The sequence below is a fragment of the Vicugna pacos genome, chromosome 11 (assembly GCF_048564905.1).
Source record: "Vicugna pacos chromosome 11, VicPac4, whole genome shotgun sequence".
NCBI classification, from domain to species: domain Eukaryota; kingdom Metazoa; phylum Chordata; class Mammalia; order Artiodactyla; family Camelidae; genus Vicugna; species Vicugna pacos.
The window spans coordinates 64,181,452-64,206,622 of NC_132997.1; the positions used below are offsets into that span (position 1 = coordinate 64,181,452).

At 37.0% G+C, this 25,171-nt stretch overlaps 1 protein-coding gene and 1 pseudogene across 1 annotated transcript; both read left to right on the forward strand.

The window, feature by feature from the left end:
* Positions 1-10,132, forward strand: LOC140699346 (uncharacterized). Its single transcript, XM_072971513.1, has 4 exons — positions 1-37; positions 4,961-5,031; positions 5,882-5,990; positions 9,336-10,132. Exons 2-4 carry the CDS (start codon positions 4,970-4,972, stop codon positions 9,885-9,887), a joined length of 723 nt encoding a protein of 240 aa, XP_072827614.1. The 5' UTR covers positions 1-37; positions 4,961-4,969; the 3' UTR covers positions 9,888-10,132.
* On the forward strand, positions 3,018-3,146 carry LOC116282465 (U4 spliceosomal RNA; annotated as a pseudogene).
* Positions 10,133-25,171: the final 15,039 nt, after the last annotated feature.

Sequence of the window (25,171 nt, forward strand, 5' to 3'; positions counted from 1 at the left end):
ACAACAACTGCTGAGGCCTTCTCTTCTTAAACCAGAGGTATCAGTTTTCTTTTTCTTCTCAACCTCACAGAGTCTTCCCAATACTCTAGTGACTTTGAGGTCTATCTTACATGTGGGCAAAGTGGGTGGCTGCCAATGTGGCATAATTTTACGGGAGAGAGAAGAGGTGACTGTAAATTAAAACAAATAAGTAAATAAATAAGCAAGCAAATCACCTCCCTACTGCTTTCTGGTGACTGAAATTCCAAATGTTTAGCTTCATTCACTGGGGATTAGATAAGTAAGACCTTTGATCCTAATAAAACAAGCTGTCATTAAATGAGGCAAGTCATGAACCTGATCAGTCACTTGTGTTAGTGAATCTTGATTCATCAGAACTGTTCCTGAGATCAGATGTAGGTGAGGCAAAGTTTGAAGGATGAATGCTGACATCTGTGCTGAAATAACAAAGGTAGAAATCGGGTTATGATAAACAGCCTTTAATCATTTAAATGTGATTCAAAATACTGCCTTTGGACATACCTATTTTAAAACGCTTGTGACATTTTCTTCTGCAGTGCGAGAAAGATATTTGGAATTATATAATAAATGCATCTCATTTTTATTTATTATTCTTACAGACTTCTTAAATTAAAACAATTATTTTCAATCTCTTTCCTTTGGCAAATTTAGTATTTTGTAAGCTCTACTTTAAAAAATTATTCCTTTTATTCCTTCTCATCAATAAAAGAATCTTAACTTTGCAAAAGACAGGCATTTCGTGGTTAAGATTCACTCCCCAAAATCTAGAGGATGAGTGACAGGAATATTCAGCTTTTATAAATTTTAGCAAAAAGAGCCCATGGAGACATCTCCATCGACTGTTGAATTAGATAACTCACAGTTAAAATATAAATGCCAATTCTTGGATGCAAAGCCTTAGACAAGATATATACCCTCCTCCTAAGCATTAATTTCATCTTTTATAGAATGTTAGCAGTGGTATTTAATATATAAGCTCCTATCTCATCAACTGGAACACAGTGGGAGGAAATTCAGTAAACCATAGTTACTGTTGTTGTCTTGTTGGATCAGTATAAACATTTATACTCTGGTTGATAAGATTCGAAGCTAATTCTATGTCTTCTCTGCGTGGTCAGCAAAAAAAGAATTTTAAAAATAGTATTAAGCATTATAGCTGCCCATAAAAGTACCTTTTAGTAAGCTACTTAGCATGATTTTCTGAACGTTAAGGGGGATGGCAAAAGGGACTGTGTCGAACAGCCAAAAAGGTCAACATTCCATTATCGGTTAAGGCTGACTTAGGAATTTTAATTGTCACCAAGTCCTTCCTCCACTTTCTCATTTTCTGAGGAGATGATACCCTTGTCCTTCAGTAATGGGTGGTATAAGTATCCAAGAGGGACCCTTCAGAATACTGCCTTCTACTGTCTCCCATCTCTCTCTACCCAACTCAGACTACTGAGTGACTAATTGAATCAGTGATTAAATTTCCTGGGTTCCTTCCCAGTTACTTTTATCCTTCTGTGACGTTTTCAAAAGTCATTCAATGCCAGATACATGTTCCAGTTAGCAAAAGCTGAATTTCATTCACCATTCATGAAAAAAAAAGTATTTCTGTAATGAAAATTATGTGATTCTTTTAAATTCTGAAATCCACTCAGTTGCATGATATTTCTATAAATATATATTTTCGACTTCAAAACTATTTTTGTTTTTAATTATTGTAAGAACACACAGCTTGAGATCTTCCCATTTAAATGTTTAAGTATAATACAGTATTGCTAGCTGTAAGCACAATGCTTTACAGGAGGTCTCTAAAGTTTTTTTCATCTTGCTTAATTGAAACTTTATACCTGTTAAATAACAACTCCTTATTTCCCCCTCTTTCCACCTCCATCATTTTACTTTCTGCTTCTCTGAGACTATTTTAGCTATCTCTTACAAGCGGAATCATGCAGCATCTGTCCTTCTGTGACTGGCTTAATTCAGTTTGCATAATATTCTCAAGGTTTCCCCATGTTGCATGTGGCAGGACCTCCTTCTTTTTTAAGACTGAATAATATTTCATTATAGGTATGTACCACGTTTTCTTTATACATTCTTCCATTGATGGACATACGTTTCAACTTCAAAATCATCTGGCAGTCTTTTCTCAGTCTCCCTATGCACTAGATTAAACAGGCATTGGCCAAGCAGCTTAAAGTATTAGTTCTGAGGTGTATTTGTTTCATTTAAACCCACATAATTACATTGGGCTTTGGATGTCTCAAAAGTCTAAGCTGACCAGTATGAAATATATGTTTTTTAAAGTATTTCATTTGAATGAGGCAAATTTAGACTTTAGCTTTGTTCTAATTTCTTATTGGACTGACCTGACCTCATTTCCCACCTTTTTCTGTGGTAAACATTTTTGTTGTTGTTGAAATAAAACTAGAGACATAAAATCATACTGTGTGACAAAATGAATTCTTACAGAGTGCACATGCCTTACTAGCTCTCCAGAAGCCCCTCCATGTCAGCACTCAGATATTATGTCCCCTTTTCTTTCCCTAAGTACTCACCTGGCTTCTTTTTTCCCAAGATAAATATTATATGTATGTATGTATGTATATATTATCTTTTTTCTTGTGTGAGGACATTTAAGTTGTACCCTCTTAGCAAATTTCAGCTCTACAACACAGTGTTGTCAACTGTAGTCACGGTGCTTTACATTAGATCCTGAGACCGTATTCATCTTACAGCTGAAAATGCGTACACTGTTACTAACCTTTCCCTATTTCCCTCACTTCTGGCAACTACTTTTCTACTGTTTCTATGAGTTTGACTTGTAATTTATTTATATATATTAATATATATATAAGTATATATATATATATTATAATTTTTAGATTCCCATATGTAAGTAATACTCTGTCTGTCTCCGTCTGGCTTGTATCACTTAGCACAATGTCCTCAAAAATCCATTCATGTTGTCCTCACAAACAGCAAGATTTCCTTCTTTCAAAATGTAGCTGTTTATTGCACAGTGGCAATTCTGTAGCCAGTGAGGTTTCTCCAAGGTGCAGTTACTGTTAATTGAAAACTTTTCACCTGCCTCTGACACCCAGATTAGTTTGTCAGTTTTTTTTTTAATTTACATAAATAGAATAATATAGAATCATATATTTTATTTTGTACCTGACTTCTGTTGCTCATCATTCTGTTGGGGAGATTTATCTCTGTTGTGTGATGTAGTGTGTTTATCTCGTGGACTTTTGCATAGGTTCCTAGTCTAGGGCTGTTGCAAATGATGTATTTTGGTGCACAATTTTGCATATTTATGTTGGGCACAAAAACTGAACTAATTTGAATTTTTGTGAAAAGAGGTGCATATATTTGAATTTAGCATTATCACCAAGCATTTCCCAAATGGTTTTACTAATTTATAATCTCTCCAGAAGTGTACAAGAGTTCCAGTTGCTCCACGTTCCTGCCACAACATGGTATTGCTGATCTATTTTTCTTTTTAATATTAGCTATTCTTGTGAGTAAACTGAATCAGTTCTAACATCAAAATTGGATTCTTTTGCATATAATTCACAAAGTATGTATAATTGCAAAGTTATCAGACAGTATATTAGTAGAGTAGAGGGGTTACAAACTTAAAAATCAAGGGAGGTAATGCAAGTGAATGGAGTTTATTCTACATAAAAAAAGGGCAGATGGGGCATCCTATTGCAACTGCGGGTGTAGATGTAAACTAGTCTGGTTGAGGACACAGCAGAAACCAGAGGAGAACATGATTACCGTAAGGGGTAGGACTGCCAACTAAATTCATGACATGCAAAAATATGAGCCCCATGTTGCCATATTTTTATTTTTAAGAGAAATCAAAATCCAGGTTTTTTGATAGCATTTTTTGATTAGAAGTTGGACAATGAATCACTTTTTTAAATCAAACAAAGCACAAGTGACGGCTCTTGTCCATTTTCATCTTGCAGGCTGTAAATTTCCACACTTTCTAATGGTAGTATACTAGTGCCCTAAGAGGACGTTTTTCCAAAACTGACTTACTCTATACCTTGGTCAACAAAATTAATCCCTATAAATTAATAGATGGCCTTAGAAATAGGTATCCACTACTTTTCCTATGGATACCCAAACTTTTTCCTCCTTCCCTTTTCTTACTTTATTGCAAATTAATTTGGTTAAACCTTGGCAGTTCAGCTTCTTTAAAAGTTAAAACAGAATTAAAGAGGGAAGTGTACCGAAATTGAATTTAATAGTTATTTAAAACTAGTTTTAGATGTATGTCTCAGGAAAAATATCTTTCCATAAGTGTGGAGTGACAAAAATCAGTATTGTCTAGAATTTAGAACTGGAAACCTTGAAAGGGCCTGACAAATTTATTAAAAAAAAAATTAAATCCAGAATTAGCAATGTGTTTTAAAATGTAAGCATCCTTGGGGGATATCACACATTGACACAATTTTTTATTAATGTATAAATGGTTATTTTCAGATCCTTTCATAAGAATAGCTGTTGATGAACAAAAGTTCTCTAGATACTATAAAACTGTTATCAGGATGATTAAACAATGCTGAAGATAACATTATAATTTTCTTCAAGGCTAAAATTTTTAATAATATGTTAAAACAGAGTGAAACATTAACTGTCTATTTATAGTTTTAAAAATTACCTAATAGGAAATGATATGCTTATCTGTAATTTTTAACAGATTTATTATTAGAAGAAATTTACTCCCTCCCCACACCCAGTTCTAATAGCATAACTTAACCTCATGTGAAACAGTTACAGCCAAAAAGTTTTTTAAATATGTTTAACTAACATTTGTAATTAAAGTTATTTTCACAGCAGTGTTCTGAGACTCACTGAATACTATGTCTGGAAATCTGACTTTGAGCTGAAATGTGATAAGAATTTATTTTCAAATGCAATTTCTCTTTTTGAACAATAGGAGTTATCCATGGAGTCTGGAATTGATCCTGGCCAGGAATACGGACAAGATTATTACAGTTATGAGCATGGGTACATCTTCAGATTTTTTTACCCAGTATCTTAGTATTTTATAACTAATAAGGAGTTATTAAATGATTATTATACTTGCATTTGTTTTATGAATATCATTTCATCAGTTTCATCTTTGAAAGTGAGTTATGTATTGAGTTTTTGTTTTAGTCAAGTTTTAACCATTTTTCTGTATAGAGTTCTGTTTTAATATTTATATGATATTGTCTGCAACTTTAAAAATGCAATAAAATTATTCAAAACTATTTAAATGAGAAATAGAGGTCAAATATATTTGCTCAATTCCTGAATTCACCATTTCTTTCATAGAAGATACTTAACATTTTATCTAACCAGTCAGCCTCAATGTTTGCCCAAGAAAAATTAAGAAGGAAACATACTTTAGAATCCAGTGATAAGCATTTCAAAAGTCAGTTCTACACACATTAGTTAACTCCTTTTCAAACATACAGTAAAGGAATGTAAAGACCATTACAGATCATATTTGAAGCAGATCTTTACTATAAAAATAGAAACTTTATGTTCTGAATAAGTGATCACAATTTTGTGCCCTATAGTCTTCAGTTAATTAAGGAACAATATGCCTTTTCTCTTCAGTCTCATCCCCCAAAACTTAAATCTGAAATAACTCACCCCTTTTTCTTGTTATTCCAAGGCACCATTATGGCAAAAATCATTGGCAATCAGGTTGTAGTTCTTTCTCTCTGGTTTTGTAACTAGTTCACAAGGAGCCCAATGGGTGCTGTATAAATATCTGTTGATTGAATGATGAAGAAAAAGAAGAAAACATCAGTCATGGTTATTCAGATCACATTAAAAAAATATGTAAAGTTGTAAGTTTCTGTTACAGGTATGAAATGCCTCAATATGGAAGTCGCCGTCGTTTGTTACCGCCAGCTGGACAAGAGGAATATGGTGAGGTGGTTGGTGAAGCTGAGGAAGAATATGAGGAGGAAGAGGTAATCACCGTGACTTTCTTATGTAATGTTAATATTCCGAGAATAATATTTTAGCACTACTTGAATATCAGACTACAAAATACGTGAAAAATCGGAAATCCTATTCACTTAGTATTTGTTTTCTGTAGAAAGGTATTAATGCTGACCATTTCATTGCCTTGTCTATAGAAGGAAATTAATTTTTTATGAATTTTAATTTTTCCTTCTGTAAAATATTAAACACCTGGAATAAAGTCACAGTAAAATTTGTATGTTATAAAATCATAAATGTTATTACATAAAAATATTATAATCAAATATGTAAAAGAGTATTTTGCAAAACAGTGGTTACTTTTGCTCCTGCATTGTCTAGCAAACCTAAAAATCGAGAAGTACAGTCTTCATCTCTTAATTATAAGAGAAAAAGGAAACTTACCACTAGTGTTTTTAACGGAGCTATGTCATTTAAGTTTAAATTGCCATAATTCATTTACATCAAATTCTAATACTTTGCCTGAAATATTTACTTGGAACACTTACACAAAAATAAAAAAAAAACAGTTTTTAAATGTCACTGTAGCTTTACCCTGTTCAAAAAAAAAGTCAAATTTTATAAAAGCTATTCAGATAAACTATCATAATTTTTGATTAGCTACAATTTTGTTAAAGCAAATACATAAAACTATCAATCAAAATCTAGGGATGGGAGAAGGAAGAGGAACTGATTATTTCTTGCTCTTTTGATCTAAAATGAAAAACGAATTTTGAGTAAGAAAAAAATGAGAAAGCATTCAACTCTAGTACTATAAGCTACACATTAAAATAAAATAGTTTACATTTATGATCACCTTCTGTCTACATGCAGGGGGGATAAACAGTAGAGAACTGTGTGATTTTTGTCTGAAACCAGTTATATAACCTGCATGAAGCTATCACCTTGCAGATTCACTCCTGCTTAACTTATGTGGGACAAGGTCACATCATAACCATCCCCTAGCTGACACTGCGGTTGCGTTTTCATGATTTTCAGGAAAAGGCAAAGAAAGTTAAAAAACCCAAAGTTGAAATTAGAGAGCCTAGTGAGGAGGAAGAAGTAGTTGTCACTGTTGAGAAGCCACCAGTCCCTGAGCCAACATACCCGACGTGGAAGAGAGCCAGGATATTCCCAATGATTTTTAAGAAAGTGAGAGGACTAGCCGATAGAAGAGGCATGGTGGACCTGGAGGAGGAAGAGTGGCGGAGACGCCTTGAGGAAGAAGATAAAGATTATTTGAAACTAACTCTGGACCAGGAGGAAGCTACAGAAAGCACAGTAGAGTCAGAGGAGGAGTCCTCGAGCGACTACACGGAATACAGCGAAGAGGAATCCGAGTTCAGTGAGTCCGAGACGACGGAAGAGGAGTCCGAGTCAGAGACGCCCTCTGAGGAGGAGGAAGGTTCCACGCCGGAATCCGAAGAATCGGAATCCACAGAGTCTGAAGGAGAAAAGGCAAGGAAAAACATTTTCCTGGCCAGAAGGAAGCCTGTCGTTGAAGAGGTCAAGAAAGTCAAAGGCAGAAGAGGGGAGCCACCTGAAGAAGCTGAAGAACCCGGGCTGGAGGAAGAAGGAGAAGGCCCGGCAGACGCCGAGGAGCGCGGGCCCGCCCCGGGCGCAGAACCGCCGGACCTGGAACCGCAGGACGTCGCCGAGGAGAGCAGCGCAGAGTCAGCTTCGGTGGCTGGAGGTGTGGCGAGTGAGGAGGAATCCGAATCAGGCAGTAGTAGCAGTAGTAGCGAAAGTCAGTCTGGAGGTCCTTGGGGCTTTCAGGTGCCAGAGTATGACACAAGCAAGCGTGCAAAGCAAAAGAAGTCCCCAGGCGCAAACTCGGAAGGTTACAACACAGCACTTTAAAAGCGATCACAGTAGGTGAAAGTTTTGCAGTGACGCGTGCTCCTGTGTGCAGTGCCTTCTGTGTGTTCTCTGAAATGTCCCTTGAAGGGGAGGAAAGTAATCATGATTTTTATCCGATTTAAGATTAGATGCATGCCAGAAAAGTGAATATATATGCTATCTACATAGATTTGTATAGTAGAATGTATTAGGGCAAATCTACTAATCTTTCCTATATTAGTAATTCGAAGGCATGCAATCAGTTACTCAGTCTTTAATATTTTTTACTGTGATTTCTATTAATGCAGTGTGGCATTGTGTATTACCAGTGACGCCCTGACTATTGGAGTGGATTATATGAATATATATATAGTGGTTTTTATATAACCTTTCTAAAATAAATCCCTAGGACTAGCTTCAACAAATGAGATCTCTACAAGTCTGCTTTTGCATATATGTACATTTCAAATGGCAAAGGTATTATCAAAAATATCACGAACGTGTTCAAATAGGTATGTAGCTGATATTTTCAAATACTAGGAGTTAAATGAAATAAATTCTTTAAAATAAAAGTTATTACAATTTCTTTTCTGGTGTGAATATGAATTAAAGTGAACTTAAAAAAACTGACTTATAACAGTTATAATTTTTTTTCTGGGTAAGTAACATAATAATTTTGAAATTCGTATCTGGAAATCCAAAAGCATGGCTTCCTTAGTGTGTGTTGATAGTTCACATATCCCAAAAATACAATACTATTTTAAGAATAACCAAGTCATTTTTAACCTTTGCTCCTTGCCATTTCTAATGTGGGTTGGTTAAAAGAGAAAGAAATTTGTGGAAATGTCCATTGTGTTCCTGTTGCTTTACAAAGGAAAATTTACAATCATTAGTTTTCAGTTTTGTATATTACTAAATAAATTGTGCAGGATGGGAAGATATTTCAAGTTAACATATGCTTAAATGGGATGACCCAAAAAACTAGGATGCTTTCATGTGAATAAATGCATTAAAATTATACAAAAAGTTTGGTTAATAATGGAGGATTAATTAGGTATTAGAATATTGTGGGTTTACAAATATCTTTAAAATATTGGGAATGGAAGTATTAGTATAAACAGAATATACTAATAATGCTGGGTGTTCCTTTCAATTTAACTTTCCTAAAGCATATAGCAACTGTCAAACAATGGATCAGATACTTAAATATAACCAATATACTTTTTTTCATATAGAGTAGTAATTTGATTTAAAAAAAATACAAGAACTTCCTGAAACATCTACTTTCTAATTCAGCAACTTTCTTCAGAAGTTACTAAGCTCTAACACCAATGAAGAATTGGTGGAAAAGAAACTGATGTTAGTAAATAGGTTCTTCCCTCTACTTCTCAAGTTACTAACCTTTGATAGCTTTCTGTCCAAGGTTTTGAATTTTGCCAGCATTGTAATCCTTACCCTTATCCTTTGGTAATGACTTGCATTTTTTATTTTGACAGTGGGCGAGAAAAAGAATGATCAAGTTAGTTGTTGATCGAGAGTATGAAACTAGCTCAACTGGAGAAGATAGTGCTCCTGAATGTCAGAGAAACCGTCTTCACAATCCTAATATCCACAGTAATATCAATGGCAATATCTATATTGCACAGAATGGTTCTGTGGTGAGAACCCGCCGTGCCTGCCTCAGCGATAACTTAAAAGTCACCTCCCCTGTTCGACTAGGGAGGCACTTTAAGAAACTAGACAAGTTGGCAGTAACACATGAGGAGAATGTCCCCCTGAACACATTATCGAAGGGGCCGTTTTCTACTGAGAAAATGAACACAAGACCAACTCTGGTTACATTTGCCCCTTGCCATGTGGGGACTGACAGTACAGCAGTGAAGACACTGGGGCACAGGCTGAAAAGCACAGCTGAACAGGAATCCGTGGTTGACAGTAAGAACATCAAGGAGGCTTTGGAATTCCACAGTGACCACACCCAGTCAGATGATGAGGAGCTTTGGATGGGTCCCTGGAACAACCTCCATATACCAATGACAAAACTGTGACTGATTTTTTAAAAAGTTATTCCATTTTTACTTCAGTTTTTAATAAACTGCACTTTTTATTATCACTGAAAAAACAACGTATGGGGTTTATATCCTACACACAAGCTAAAACTTTGAACAAGAGGCTTTAAAGTTGAAGAAAAGACAGATTTGCACTCACATTTGTATCAATGAATTGTTCTTCCCAGAAAATCTTTTTGGACAGACTCTCAATTCACTATATAACATCATTTAAACATTTAGATGTTTTGTTGGGCCTTGAAATTTTTTTTTCATTTTAATAAACAAGAAATTATTTACTAAGTAATCATTTATATTTTGTTGATTAACATAGATTACTTTTCATCTCCTTCATGGAACTTGTTCTGTTACATGAAATTTTACTTTTCATAAAAAAATGGGAAAAAATTTATAAGCAAGGATTTTACAGGTAACAGGTTTTTACAGTTGCTGTCTGTAGCATCCTGATTTTTTAAATGAAAGGTGGAATTACAAAGTGATAGTTAATGTGGGAATCCTCTGTAAGCTTAGAATCATGAGCCTGTTTTCCTTATTGTACAATAGAAAGTTTTCCACATTTTAAACAGCACTTGAAGTCATCTGTCTTTTATAAATATCACTTACAATTTTCCCTGGTGTCCCCCTCCCACCCCACACACATTCTATAAACACTCTATCCATACCAAACATAATAGGCAATCTAGTGTAGCCATTTGAAGTTAAATAATTATTTGGAACATCAGAGCAAAAGCTTACTGAAGTGGGAAAGGGCCTAATAGGCAATAATGCATCTAGGACCACAATTTCAGTATGGAAGATGCAGTAAGATCAGAGAAGTCTCACATTAATGTCACAGAACGTGAATATTTTATTAATTCAGAGTAAAGGAATTTGGCAGGGTCAAGAATTTATATAATATGTGGAATGCCTGTAAGGCTATAAATTCATAGTTTCAAATGTATTGAAGTATTTCACTTCTTCCAGTTCCAGTTTATTTGTAGAATATTTTAATGCACATAATATTTATGTGCATAAAGTGCAGAACCAGAAAATGATTACCTGGGAATTTTTTTTTAATCAAAGAACACAGTCTTGATTTTTCACCATTGAACAAAAGCACAGTGTTTCACCATTAACAGAAATGAAAACAAAATATCCTTTCAAAAAAAAAAAATCCCCGAAACTTGCCTTGTGTGTTGCATTCTCTACAGATGTAAAAAGGATGAAATGATACAATTTAAGAGAATTCAGAATTTATTGAATAGGACTTAGTGTTTTATAGGTGTAGCTCACATCAAATTTTGCACAGTATTGACCAAGTTCAGATTTCAATAAAATTCCCTCATGCATGCTTATTATATGGGTGAAAAGACTGAAAAATGCATTGCTATCTATTGCCCTCCTATATGTTTCATATTTTAAAATTAGTTTAATGCTGTTTCCTTATTTCCAAAGTGAATGAATCATTTGTAACGTTAACTTACCAACTTATATGAGTAGTATGTTTTAATTTTGAATTTCAAAAAGTATTTGAGATCAAATACAGTAGCATCTCATTTATCTGACTTTATTGGAAATTAATGCATTCCACACCCTTACGAGAAAAACTATCAGCATTAACTGGGAGCTTGTTAGAAGTATAGAATCTTGCCCACAGTCAAAGGCCCTGAACAATAATCCATGTTCTCACAAGATCCCAAGATGGTACATATGCATATTCAATTTTGAAAAGTAACTCTTTATACCATTGAACTCTAGGGCTTACTCCTTGAAACACCAAAGCAATTGTTTTTATTATGAAATATTTTAGATAGAAGTTATATTACACATATTATATTTTCCTACTTGCTCAATCAGAGATCACTAAATATAATTTAATACTTTCCTGATGTCCCAGGGTCATCTCAGCTAGCATCCTATGATATTCTGTCTGCATATAGCTTTATTTTTTTTCCTCTTTCTCCAGTTTCAGGCTGTGATATTTAACTAGTTTTGTCACTGCTTCTCTCTAAAACTCACCTTCCAGTTTACTTCAAACCTCCTGGTGAGAAAGATTGTGTCTTTCTTTCTTTTGCTTGCTGTTATTGAAAAGTCGTTAAACCTAAGATAAGGATCAGGTATGTGGATTCCAGCAAAAGTTTTGTGATTCTTAGAAGTTTTGGGGGGCATTATTGGGATCTGACCACTGTTCTAGAAATCTGAAAGTTGGCAGAAGACTAATACTCTGATACATGAGATGTCACTGTATTTTAAAGTTCAATTTTTATGAAGAAATATGCAAAATATTAACAGCTACTTAGCAGACATTTTTCAGCAATTTAAAGTTGATCATTTCAGTAAAAACAATCATGAAGTTACCATGCCTTTAAGTTAATGGAGATATATAAAGATAAGCAGTATTTATACAGAGCAACCAAGTCAAATATTTGGTCAATATATTTTGAGGTAAAGTATACATGGCAGCAAAAGCATTACCAGATAACTGGTACATAAATCTGGACTGACTGAATAGGACTTTATTCTATAAACCCTGACTCAGGACTAAAATTGTGGAATCCAGGGGAGATATCCAAGTATGTTTAAACTTAAAAATACTTCATGTAAATGCTGTTTCTATGTAATTGTTTATAAAGAAATCGGTGGTTATTTTTCCTAGATAGGCATAGCAACTTTTTTTGTGGTTGTTTGTAATTGGCACCAGATTTCAATCCGGCAGCAGAAACACCAGATTGTGGCCGGTTAAGATGAAAGAAGACTGATATGACTATAATATTGCTAAACCAGTTGATTTCAAGAGAAGTTCTGGTGGCCATGAAGGGCAAGGGGAGGAAGAATGGAAAAATTAGAGTCTAGGTGACAGGATGTTTGTGACTCAATGACCATCAAATCACAGATGCTAATCTCTCTCAACTTCCCTTTTTCATTAATTACAAACCCTGAGAGTTGTCACAGAATTATAACTGTAGGTTGGCCAAAAACATCTTACATCCAGAAAAAAAGTTTTCCTTGAATTTTATGTGACATGTCATTCATGCTATTAAACCACATTGTTAACAGGTGTGTTAAAACATGTTAACATGGAATGTTAAAACGTGTTATTTATGTTAAATGGTCCTTCCAAATGAGATATGGTAGCTACTATTAAAATATTATTAATTGCATTTATGTATCTTAGAGCCAGAAAAAAAACTGAATATTGATTCTTGAGGGAAGATGTTTTCTTTCTTTTACTTCATGAGCCCTGCTTTTTCTCCTGCTCTGCTTCACTTTCTGTGCTTTCTACCATAAGTAGGGCTTATATGCCATGTCAATTAATTAGTAAAATCAGCTGAAAGTGCTAATAATCTATTCTCAGGGCAGATGCCCACTGGTGCCTGCAAATAACACAGCGATAAGGCTGAGAGATAGGTTCAAAATAATATTGAGGACCTCTTTTTTATTGATAGTTTCTTCCTCTTCTCAAATGATAATATGAATTCCTTTGTTCTACTTTTTTTTTTGCCTCCCTTGCTTTTGCATTTGTTGACCTTAATCTTTATAGTAACAATCTTTACTTTTAGATTGGTATTTTTTTCATTGCAATCTACTTTATGTTTATGGTAAGTTAAGCACATATATGAAAGACTTGAACACTGTCTATAGTTTGGAAAATTATCAACACATTCACTGCTTTCCCAATTTCTTTATCCAAACACTTTTTTTTCTTAACAAATATTATGTTACTGTATAAAGAATATGAATTAGAAAATTTAAGTTAAAATGCATTGTTACTCACTACACGATGTTTCAAAAATAAATTTCCATTTGAAACAATGATTTCTGATTATTCTGTCAGGTGGGGATAAACATCAGTAACTATTTTCCCATTTATATATTTAGTATTTCACTTTGATAATACAAAGAACATCCTGTTCTGCAAACTCTTATCTTTGAACAATGTGGGAAAAATATTTTAAAACTCTCATCCTTTTTTTTATACATTTCAGTCTTGTATGCATGTTATCAAGTTCTAAGAAGAGTGGACACGGTTTTTCCTAACATCCCACCTTTCCACTTATTTTTTTTAACTTTATAATCACATAAACACTAAGGTGTTAATATGTAATTAGTCAAGTATGTTCACAGAAACATATTTTGTTTATCATAATCTAGCCGAAATTTAGCTTAGAAAATGTAAGCTTTTTTCTTAATCTTAACAGCATGATTTACATAAATGAGTGGACTGACAAAAGATAGTTTGGAAATGAAGTATCTGTGATTCTATATCCTTACTCCCTTTACTGTTTATTCCCCAGATTTCTTTACCTCTGTGGTTTCCTATAAAGGATACTGAATTCTCTAACCCTATAAAAATATCAATCATAGTACAATAAGGAGAGAAAAATAATTTTAGCCAGCTTGAGTACATAGAAACATATATATAGTATGAGTCAATGTTCACATATTTAAATTGTTACTTTAGTTACATAGACATATTTAATTCATATAAATCAAGCCGTATACTACAATCAAAATGTTGCTTTTATAGACTCTGATATGTCACATAATTTTACTTATACTGTTGAATTCATCATCGACAGCAGTCACTACGTGTTTTTCCCCAGAGGTACAGATACTATACATACAATAAGAGAGGTTTTTTTCCCCGCCTTGGGGGTGGGAAGATGGGGAAGACCAAAGATGTATATTCCTGATGCAACAAATTATGCCTTTTTAAATTAACCTTTAGAAGTTTATTTATGCTAAATATGATTGCAATAGCATAACCATAACTTGCTTGTTAAGCAATAAGTATAGGCCTGAAATGAGTATCTAAGTAGCATTATGAGGTTTAAATCAGGTGCTTGCTTCTGAGACACATTTATGCAAAGACTCTAGGGCTGAAATGATTTGGGCCCCAAGCTACCAACGTATCATTATGTAGTCATTTCCCAATGTTTGTGTCTAAAGGAGAGCCTGAAGAATCAACTTTGGTTGTAGCCATTCGTTTGTTACTATATTACATCGGTCACATCCCAAAATCACTAGTTCCATTTCCATAACTACAAAATGAGTTTGGAAACAGGAGTCCTAGGGCCATTCTGAGGAAAAGCTGAAATAATGGGCACAATATTACCTTGAAACAAGCAAGTCGTCCATGTGCAACTGTGCCTTACAAAACCAGCCGCTGTGCCCAACTCCTGCCTGTGTTATTTACTATATCCCATTTCAGAACAGAAGATCTCATGCTGAGTCACAAAAATACATAGACTGCAAGAGGTGAAACAAGGTTGAACAGTGAGACAAAGGGAAATAAAGATAAGGGAAGAATAAATATTGCGCTTAGATTAGTGCCCAGACATATGTGCCCCATGGTTCTGTACATTAGTTATTGAGGCCACAAATTTAGTCCTAATCTCCACCAGCTGTCAGATCAAAAAAGGAAAGGAGAATCAGTTACAAGATCTATAGTGTGCATAAAGTTAGAAAACAACTATTGAAGAGAAGTCAGCTCTGCTTGTTACCAAGATCTAAGAGAAACTTTCCCTAAGGATCCTTTAAAAAAGTACATTGTATGATATATTGGCTTAGATGTAGTCATGCAAATTGTATTTCTTTGCTTTCTCAGTTTTCTCTTGCATAGTTTGCAAACATCAGCCTTTCTTTCTGGAGATCATCAAGTGTTTAAGTCACTGACACTGTCACCCTGTTATCAATGTTTCCCACAATGACGGCGGGAAGGGTGGACTTCCAAAATGTGTTCTACTTTCACCAGCATTCTTTCTCGCCAACAGATTTATGTTAATCCCACTTTAATTAAGTCAATCAAAAACTGAGTTGTAAAGGTCTGCAGTTTCCACAGCTCTATAGCTGTGCTGTTCGCTGATGATGACACATGTAAATGCAGACCTACTTCTTTATTTCTTCAGAATATGGATTGTTTTTTCCCCTTGAAGTTTGAGCTGGGATTTAGGGAATAAAACCAGCTCATATAAAACAGGTAAAAATATGGAGAATATGCTATTGCCTTAATTGCCTGACTAATTTAGCCTAACTATGTCCAGCATATTAGCATTTCATATTCACATATTTGGACAAGGATGGGCATAATTAATGTTATTTTCAGTGATGTCTTGGTGAAGCAGATCTCCAGAAAAAAAAAACAAACAAAAATAAAACAAACCAAATGATTTCTTATCACAGATTTCTGTGATATAAATACTCCCACCACAGTCATCTCTAGCTTAATTTCCAGCTTGCCAGAATTCTTGAAAATTTAACAACTAGCTCTCACAAGCCAGTATGGACCTGGGGATACAAATCCCTTCAAGAAGGAAAGGGATAGACAGAGGGATAAATCTTATCCAGACAGGAAGAGAAAATACAAAACCTATTTACTCTGCCTCTGAGTGGATTCTGAGAAGATGGTGAAATGTATGTGTTGTGACTTCCCCTCTCCTTTTCCATCTTTTTTGCCCCCAAGTCACTGAATGGTGAAGCAAGTTAGAAGACAGGAGTTTGGGGTCGGGTTCTTGTTTGAGACTTCTCATAGTGGCTTCATGCCAATATGGGCAAGCTCATCAGGATGAAATCAGACAGAGGCCTAAGCTTAGCTACTGGGAGTCCACTTTGAAGCCCACACTACATGTTCAGATGTTCCTACAGTTCTGTTCATGGATGTGGAAGAGATAAGAGGTGTCTTGTTATATTTTCACTGATTCTTGGGCAAGGAGATTATAGTCTGGCAGATGAAAGACACCTCTGGGGCTGCAAGTTACGGAAACAAATCGTCCTTGCTGCTGGGATTGTCTGGTTACTCAATATCTGTGCTACGCTTCATTATGTGATCAGCTATGCTCTTGATAGGGAAGCCATCACTGCATGTCCAATGTGACTCCTGCCAGGAGTTGCTCCATCTGTCTTGCCATAAAGGATGCTAGTGTCTGGAGCACTGACCTTGTCTGTTCCTAACAGATTGATTTTATCAGATTTTGAATCCCCTCAGGGCTATATTTGCGATCTCTTTACTATTGATATTTTTTAGAATACAGTGCTAGTTATCCCTTTAAAGTGGGGTCTTACCTCACTGAATATCTACTTATCCTCATGACAAATTTACAACACACAGTTTCTAACTCCTCTTAACTACTAAGACTAGTGGGTTTTACTGATGGAAAAAGAAGGGATCTTTGATTTAAAGATGTTCTGGTTAGTAACTCATGGTAAGTTATTATCAGGCAGAAGATATTCAGAAATGCACTGCATTGCAAATTTAAAATAACTTTCTCATATATATTAAATAATTAGAATCATGGTTCTTTATATTTATCATTTTACCCATGTACAGAGGCTATATCACAGAGTGAGTTGTACTTCAATGTTCTTTTAAATAAGAATAATAGAAAATGCTATTAATTGATTACTTAACATGTTCCAGACACTGTCTCAGTTCCCTATGTGCAATGATTATCCTTATAAATTAGTAGAAAGAGCATGGCTTTGTTATGGGTCTGATTCAAGGGTCTGTCATTAGTAGCCAGTTACCTAACACCATGAAATGGGAATAATAATCTTTATATTACAAGTTGCAAGTATTAAATGTGGTAATATATTGACCAATTACAGTGCCTACCACAGAAGGGCACATCTTTCCTCTAACTTCAAACGATGGAGGATAAACTGTACAGAGATACCGATAATCAGTGGATACATAAAGGATTGACAATGAAGTGTTATACAGAGTTAGGATTCAGTGTATAATTTCTGGCATGGGTGGAAGGAAACATTTGTGGGTTTTGCTCTTCAGAAGAAAGCTTTGTTTAGTACGTTGAGGTGGCTAGAGGCTGCAGGACAGCTAGAGGGCTGGTAAATCTGGAGATGTTGCCAGTTAGAAAGCAGTCAGGCACATTTGACTTTGTGAAAGGGACTCAGAATGGAATTACAAAGAATTACATGGAGGAATCGGCACTAGACAATGTTGATGGTGCTTAGGATTTCACAAAAGAAATTTGGTTGGTACACCTTAGAGGGTTTCTGAAAACTAATCACTGAAGTGAGGTGGGTGAAAGGAAAGATGGAGTTAAGAGGCTTTTCTAGCTTTGATGATCAAACAAAGGCTTCTGATTAACTTTGAGGAGCCTTCCAATATGATCATCTGCCTGAGGTTTGCTTTATTTGTTTGTTTTTGCATTCCTTTTTGTTTCCAAATAAATTATTTGATCTCACATTCCCTTGGACTTCTCCTAATCAAAATTCTAATGTATAGGTTCCTAATAACCACAGTGATTGCCTCCCAATAAAAATGGTTTGTACAATTTGTACTTCAAAAAATGAAAAATTTTAATGTTGATTTGGTGTGACTAAGAGCTTTTTCCGTTAAAAAGTCAGAAACACATTCTGCCTTTTTTTTTCTATCCACCTATTGTTTCACTTTCAGAAACTGTAATTTTATTTGTGTCCTTTTTGATTTATTTTTAAAAATAAGAGTACTTTTCACCTTCACCAATCACATTCCAAAATCCACTCAACTTGAATAATGTGCTTATTTATCAACTGGGATCCATCACTTAGGTGGTGCAGATGGATAGATTTATAAGTAAAGTGCCCAAAATATGCTGGGTGCTTGATGAAATGCCAGACTTTCTTGGCTGAGAACAATTCAATTGAATATATATTTTATTAAAAATAAGCAATTGACTTTTGAATGATCTGTCTCTCAGACGAGGATCACACTAACCTCTGAGCTGTACATTTTATTGTTATGGCAAGAATAAATTCATAGCTGATGATAAGTTCACTTGTAATAGCAAATACTATAGCTTGAAAACCTTCAGAGCTCCTTGGAAATATTCACTAAAGTATTTGGTGGAGGACAGGTGGCCTCTGAAAGTGGCACTTGTAACTGCCTCACTTATAGTGCCAGGATGGCTGTTCAGACGGCTTCCTGAATGCAACATCTTTGAAGGCTTCAGGGACAAAGATTCCAGGAAATTTCTGAAGTACTGTAGCTTATTTACAAATACATTATCCCATTTCTTTCAGCAAATCATTTATCTGCCAACAAATATTATGGTACTTTATCTCTTCTATGATTCCCCTAGTCTGATGGCTTCTTCTGTTTATGGTTCCTTTCCACTCAGGAATACTCTGCTTCCATAATTATAAGTGTATTCACAGACTATCATAGCTATTGGGGACCTGCTAGATGAGTACCTGCCTTTATGGTCCTTTTTGTTGCTCTTCATTGAGTTTCTGAGGCCCCGTCTTTCTCTTCCTTTCTGACCTCCAGGTTCTACTGTTTCAGCATGACTTGCGGTGGTGGTTGTTTAGGAAGCTCAATCACCACGAATAACAACAGCTATCACTTACCAAACATAATGAACTGCCAGTTACTGCACGTTAAAATACACAATGTTCACTACAACTCTAGGAAAAAGCTGTCTTTATTATTTTTATTTCACAGAGGTGAGTTAAGAGAAGGACACAGAGGTTACATTTTTTTCACTCAAACTTACATATCTACTGAGTGGTGAAGCAAAGATTTAGAAGCAGGTCTGACCAGACTCTGAGTTTAACCAATTTGCTAGTAGAGAAAATTACCCAGGATCGATATGGGGAAGGGAGATGTTCTAATGAGAACGTGTAGGTATGTGGGATGTTAACTCATGGGAGAAGCTGGGGTTCAGACCCTCTGTCCTGTCCACGCAGCCTCAGCTCTGGAGGTGGCCTTTCAGCTAGGGATCGTATCACAGAGAACCAGCCCCGTGTACCTCGGTCACTGGTAAGTGACAGCTGTGTGTGCTGATATGCCAAATTCTACTTTAGGCTTATTCATAATATGTATAAATATAATTTACATCAAAGAAAAGTTTTATTGTACCCACTTCAAAAATTTCTGAGTCTATCAATTGATATTCATTGATGAGTCTACTAATTGATTCATTAGTTGAGACTAACATATTTTAGATTGCCATTACCATTTTACAAATAATATATCAGTCAACGTATTGAGCTTTTAGACGAGTAATGGTTTGGACCAGTTTGTTGTCTTCCTTATACTGTCTTTTTTTCATTGAAGTACAGTCATTTACAATGTTGTGTTAATTTCCAGTGTATCAGCATACTGATGTGTGTGTGTGTGTGTGTGTGTGTGTGTGTGTATTCCTTTTCGTATTATTTTTCATTATAGGCCATTACAAGGTATTGAACATAGTTCTTAACATGTTTTTCACTCTCATGGTTTTCTCTTTAATGCTGTAAGAATTAAAGTCACATAAAAGCCCTACTCTTCAAAATAATACTGTGGTAACATCAATGTCTTTTAGCTAACATGGGTGTCGGCACAGATTACTTATAATTTACTAATGGGCATCCTGGTCCAGAGATTTCCCTAACTTCACTACACTGGCTGGGAAAAGAACAGCTTACTTTAAAGGCGCTAGGTATGCCTACGGCGACCTCATGAAATGTAAATAAGTAATTGTCTGTTTTGCCTTCTACCTCTTTTGCATTTGGACATTTATATATCATTAAGGAGATTTGTTAGGTGTATTTTTTCACACAGTGTCAGGCAGGATCGTGGCAACTGACATACAAATCTTCCATGAAGCAGTTTTACAAATTGTTTTGTGACAACTGGGATTCACAGTGTTAGATTATGCGTTCACACATAAACTGGCAGGAATAAACAAACCCAGGGAAGGAAAAACAGTAATTATGAGGCCCTCTGACAGGCTTAGAGCTTGTGTCTCCTGTGGACTGAGTGGCAAGCTGATCCAGATCTTTTTGGTTTCAAACAGGACAGTGAGGCTAAAATCATTAGCAAATTAGAAGACTCACAGTACATACTCATCGATCTATTATATACAAATCTTTCCGTTACACAATGAGAATTTTTTAAGCAGTACAATTATATAGCCCCCTCCTTTTTCTCTCCTTCAGGAGTATCTTTAGCTACTCCCTGGTATAGAGAGAAGAAGGTAGGAAACACAACCTTATCATCTGTGCACTGGGGTGGGGGAGGCATCTAAATTGAGTATTTTTTGCCATTTTACCGTTGTCTCTATGTAGCTATTTCCCTGTAGGCCACCCTGAGACATTTGCTTATTCTACCTGACTCCCCAGAAGCTGGACAAAATTTCTGGGAGATTGGTATTTTCCTTACTTTCTACTGTTGATGTCAGTCTCATTCCTCCCATTCTCTCCTTACTTGCATTTTTATATTAGTCCCGTCATCTCAAACGGACATTAAAATGCATGGGGGTTTTGATAAATGTGCTTGCTTAGGTTTCTACCAAATAGGAAACTGTCCTTTTTACCCACCTCCTACTGGTTTTTCAAAGCATCACATCTACTGGAAAGCTTTCTGTGACTCAGACAAACAGAGAATTGGACTCCCTTAAGAGTCTTTGAGACTATCTATCATTTTATAATTATTCATGTATGTATGGTTTTCTGCTACTAGACTGAGCTCTTCCAGGGGGTCATTCATATTCACCTTGCATATATAATGGGATCTGAAAATATTTTGTTGACTGAATGACTGAACTAATAAGAAATTCAATGCAAAATTTAGGAAAGTATTTTTATGGGGACTTTTGTGTTCCTCATATAACATTTTCAGTCACTTGAAATCAGTGTTTACAAATCAGCTTTATAATTTTGTAGGTGAAATAAAATAATTAAAGTTACTTTATACCAAGGTATGACTTAGTGGTTAACTGTTATGCCACCTATTAATTTTAAAATACATTTCACTTAAAATAAAGCATTTTTATAAAACCTCTGGACAAGAAACATACCTTGCTAATACATATTCTATATTTTTAATGAAAATATCTCTGTAAGCAGAGTTATTAAATGTACAGTGGAAGTTAAAGTCTGTCCTTCTCCCATATTAAGGGCCACTCAAATGTCACAAGATAAAGCCCTGGACACTCAGCAAATGATGTGAAGCTAAGAAATGAAACCCAGCTTTTTCTGCAAGCTTTACTTGTGGCCCACTTCTTCAGAAATTCATATTTCCTCTCACAATCCATCTAAAAGGGTTGGAGAGGGTTCAGCATAGGAAGAAGAGTCAGAGGCTCTTAGAGAAAACAGCATGAGATACAGCTAGGCCAGGGAGCAAGCCTTATAGTTCATCAAGATTAAACCAATTTAAAGGATCTGAAGAAATAAACATCCTTATATTTTTCAAAATATTTTCTATGCCTGTAGATTATCATATCTGTGGCCATATAATTCCAAATCCATTATCTGTTATTCATGTTAGAATTGCACGTTGGTAGATTAAGGTAGAGCTTTCGGTAACTCAGTACTCATTTTTAGCCAAACTGACTTCCTTCTAATGCCCAATAGTATGGTAGGAACTTGGAGAAAGGTAATAGAATATGAAATGCTAAGTGCGAAAACATGTCAGCTTGGGCACATAAATGGGGCTTCCTATAGTTAAAGAGAGAATATGCACCCCAAACGGAAGGGCAGATGAAGAAACAAGTTGGTGAAATGTCAAAAACCAACTGATTAATCTGGCAAGAAGACAGCTGTTTGAAAGCCAGAAGGAGAGCTCTCACAAGAAACCAACCCTGAGGGCACCTTGATTTTGGACCTCCAGCCTCCAAAACTGTGAGAATATAAGTATCTGTTGCTTAAGCCACCCAGTGTGTGGCATGTTGTAACGGCAGCCTGAGTTGACTACACAGCTTAATGTCCATTAATAGTGACCTGGCTAAATAAATGACAGTGTACCTATCCAGAACCACATCGAATTCCCTGTCACAGGTCCCCTTACGCTGGCCCATCTCTGCCAAGCAGGACTCAGCTCTGGCCCACTGCCCACAGGACACTATCCCCACTCCCCTAGCAGGACTCTGAGAGTTTCTGTTGGTGTCACCTGCCCTTCTCGTGGCCCCATAGCAGTGCTGCATCTCACACACACAGCACTCACAGCCCTGGCCTCGTGCCTTGGTCCCTCCAATGGAAACACCTCATCCCCACCAACTGCATTTTCCAGAAGATGCCACTGTCACTCTCATTCCTCTGAACCCCTAGGGCCAAGATCTCCTGAGCAGTGACTGTGGGCAATGATTGTGGGGCAGAGAACAAAGTTTGGGCATTTGGGGCACAGGGAGCAGCTGTCTTGGCTTCAGGCAGTATGAATAGGAATACCCTGGGGGGAGAGGAGGTGGAGAGTGGGAAGGGCAGCACTGCTACTCAGAGGACCTGAGTTTATTCTGGGCGAGTGGGGAGGTATTGAAGGTTGAGTGCAAGAGGTGATATGATCAGGAAGCTCGCTGGCAGTGCAGGAGGTGGGTGAAGGGGTCAGGGTGTGGAAAGAATGTGGGTACACGTGAGTGGCTGGGATCTGCCAGGTCTCACCAGAGAGCAGGGACTGAATTCCCATACTCCCAGCACTCCACACAGGCTCTTTGGGGTGGGAAGCGGTCTCCAGGTAGGTAGTGGTCTCCAAGTAGGTCAGCTCTAGGCATACATCCTGCAGCCTGTGGTTCTCTCAAGGAAGGCCTTGTCAGCATCCTTTTCATATTTCTGACCCCTGTGGTCAGGGCATTAAACTCAGACGATGAGAAATTTCAAGGGCATTGGAAAAGCCCAGACCCAGAGATAGAGCTGCACACTAGTGATGCTCAAACTCTACCCTTCACCCCTAAACTTAAGAAGAAGCTCCCTGAGGAGGTCACTTTAAATGTTCAAGTTTTCCCAAGACAGATACCAGTGATGAGACAGACATAACTCTGAGGTGCCTGGGACCTGAGGTTGGAGGGAGGGGCCCTCCGGTATGGAGGGGGAGCCTGAGGATTTACACGGACTTTGGGGATGGCCTAGGTCAGGGCACCACTTCATAAATGTGTGTCACAGTCTGGCAGCTCCAGCCCCCTGCCTACCCACTGCTATATGGGAAAAAATACAATATCCATGCACCCTCCAAGACCTCAGGGGGCTCTAGGGGCTAGATGCAGAACCCCCAGCTTTCACTGGGGCACAGAGGGCCTTAATGGCTGCAATATATTAAACTCATGATAGTCAAAGAAACCCATGTGTTTCCTTTTCTCTTATAAAGCCCATACTCTCCAGGGCCCAACAAGAGACAAATGGAAATGTTATTTGACAGAGTTGAGAGGCAGGGAGTGAAAATGTCAAGCCTGCCAAGAATGGAGATAGGCAGAATGTGTGTGTGTGCACAAGCACGCACATGTGCACACGCAGGAGAGGAGGGTGTTTGGGGGAGTGCCGACTCCAGCTGACATCTGTTTTGAGAAGCAGGCTCTAAAAGACTTCGAAGGGACTACTGCTGTTGATGTGGGCTCGCCCCACTGCCCTACTCTGCCCTTCCCACCTGTGCCTCATGGGATCCAAATCCTATTCAGCAGAGATGGTTCTACACCATTAACAAAATAAGAAAAAAGATCCAATTCACAGGAAGCTATTTCTGTTTGTGGCAGGGTAATACTTCGACGTGTTAAGCAAAGGGCTTTGTTTTCTGTGTGGATTTTTGTTGTACTTTCTGCTACTCCATCACTTAGCACATTCAAGCAGGGGATTATTTCAGACTGGCTGTCCTCAGGGTGGTGCCACACAGTAAGGAACAGAGGACTGCAGGCTTTTGACTTCCCATGCAGGCTTCTAAGATGCCGGGAAGAGACAGGATGATAGAAGTCAAGGCTAAGCATTGCAAGAGCCAGGCTGTTCAAGAGAGAAAGATTTGTGTTTTGGTTTTGGTCTCAAAGGCCCAGAGGACAAAGGTTAGGCCATAGACAGCTGGTAAGGAAAGAAGTATGCTACACTGGGGAAGTTGGAGTTGTCCGGTAGGAGGGGATTGCAGGAAGCAAGAGCTGGGGCCACAGTTGGAGGCCCTCATCCCTGGCCAAGATGGCACATGCACCAGAGAAGAACATCGCATCCCATGGAGTCTAGGAGAGGACAGAGAGTCAGGCCTGGCAAGCCTCTCCCACCAGGACTTCTCATCTTGGCAGGTGAGCTAGTTATGCTTAAACGTGGGGCCCCAGCCACATCCAGCTTTCCCCTCCACTGTCCCCAGGATTTCCCTGCTCTTCAGGACTAAAGATGGCGCTCTAGCCATCACAACCGTGCTCCCAGCAGCAGGATGGAGGAAGGGGCAAAGGCTGTCCCACAGACATGACTTCAAGATATTTTCCAACTGCGTCCTCACAGCACTTCTACCTTTTCATCAGAACAAAGTCACTCGGCCCTACCCAGGTGCCAGGGAGGCTGAGCACACATCTGGTCTTGTTTCAAGAGAACACAAGCCAGCTCAGTCAGGAGTTCTG

Excerpts from the sequence above, each read along its gene's own strand:
- LOC140699346 (XM_072971513.1), top strand. The coding sequence starts at position 4,970 with ATGGAGTCTGGAATTGATCCTGGCCAGGAATACGGACAAGATTATTAC. Across the intron at positions 5,032-5,881 it reads TATTACAGTTATGAGCATGG|GTATGAAATGCCTCAATATG; the intron begins GTACATCTTCAG and ends TTTCTGTTACAG. Across the intron at positions 5,991-9,335 it reads AAGAATATGAGGAGGAAGAG|TGGGCGAGAAAAAGAATGAT; the intron begins GTAATCACCGTG and ends TTATTTTGACAG.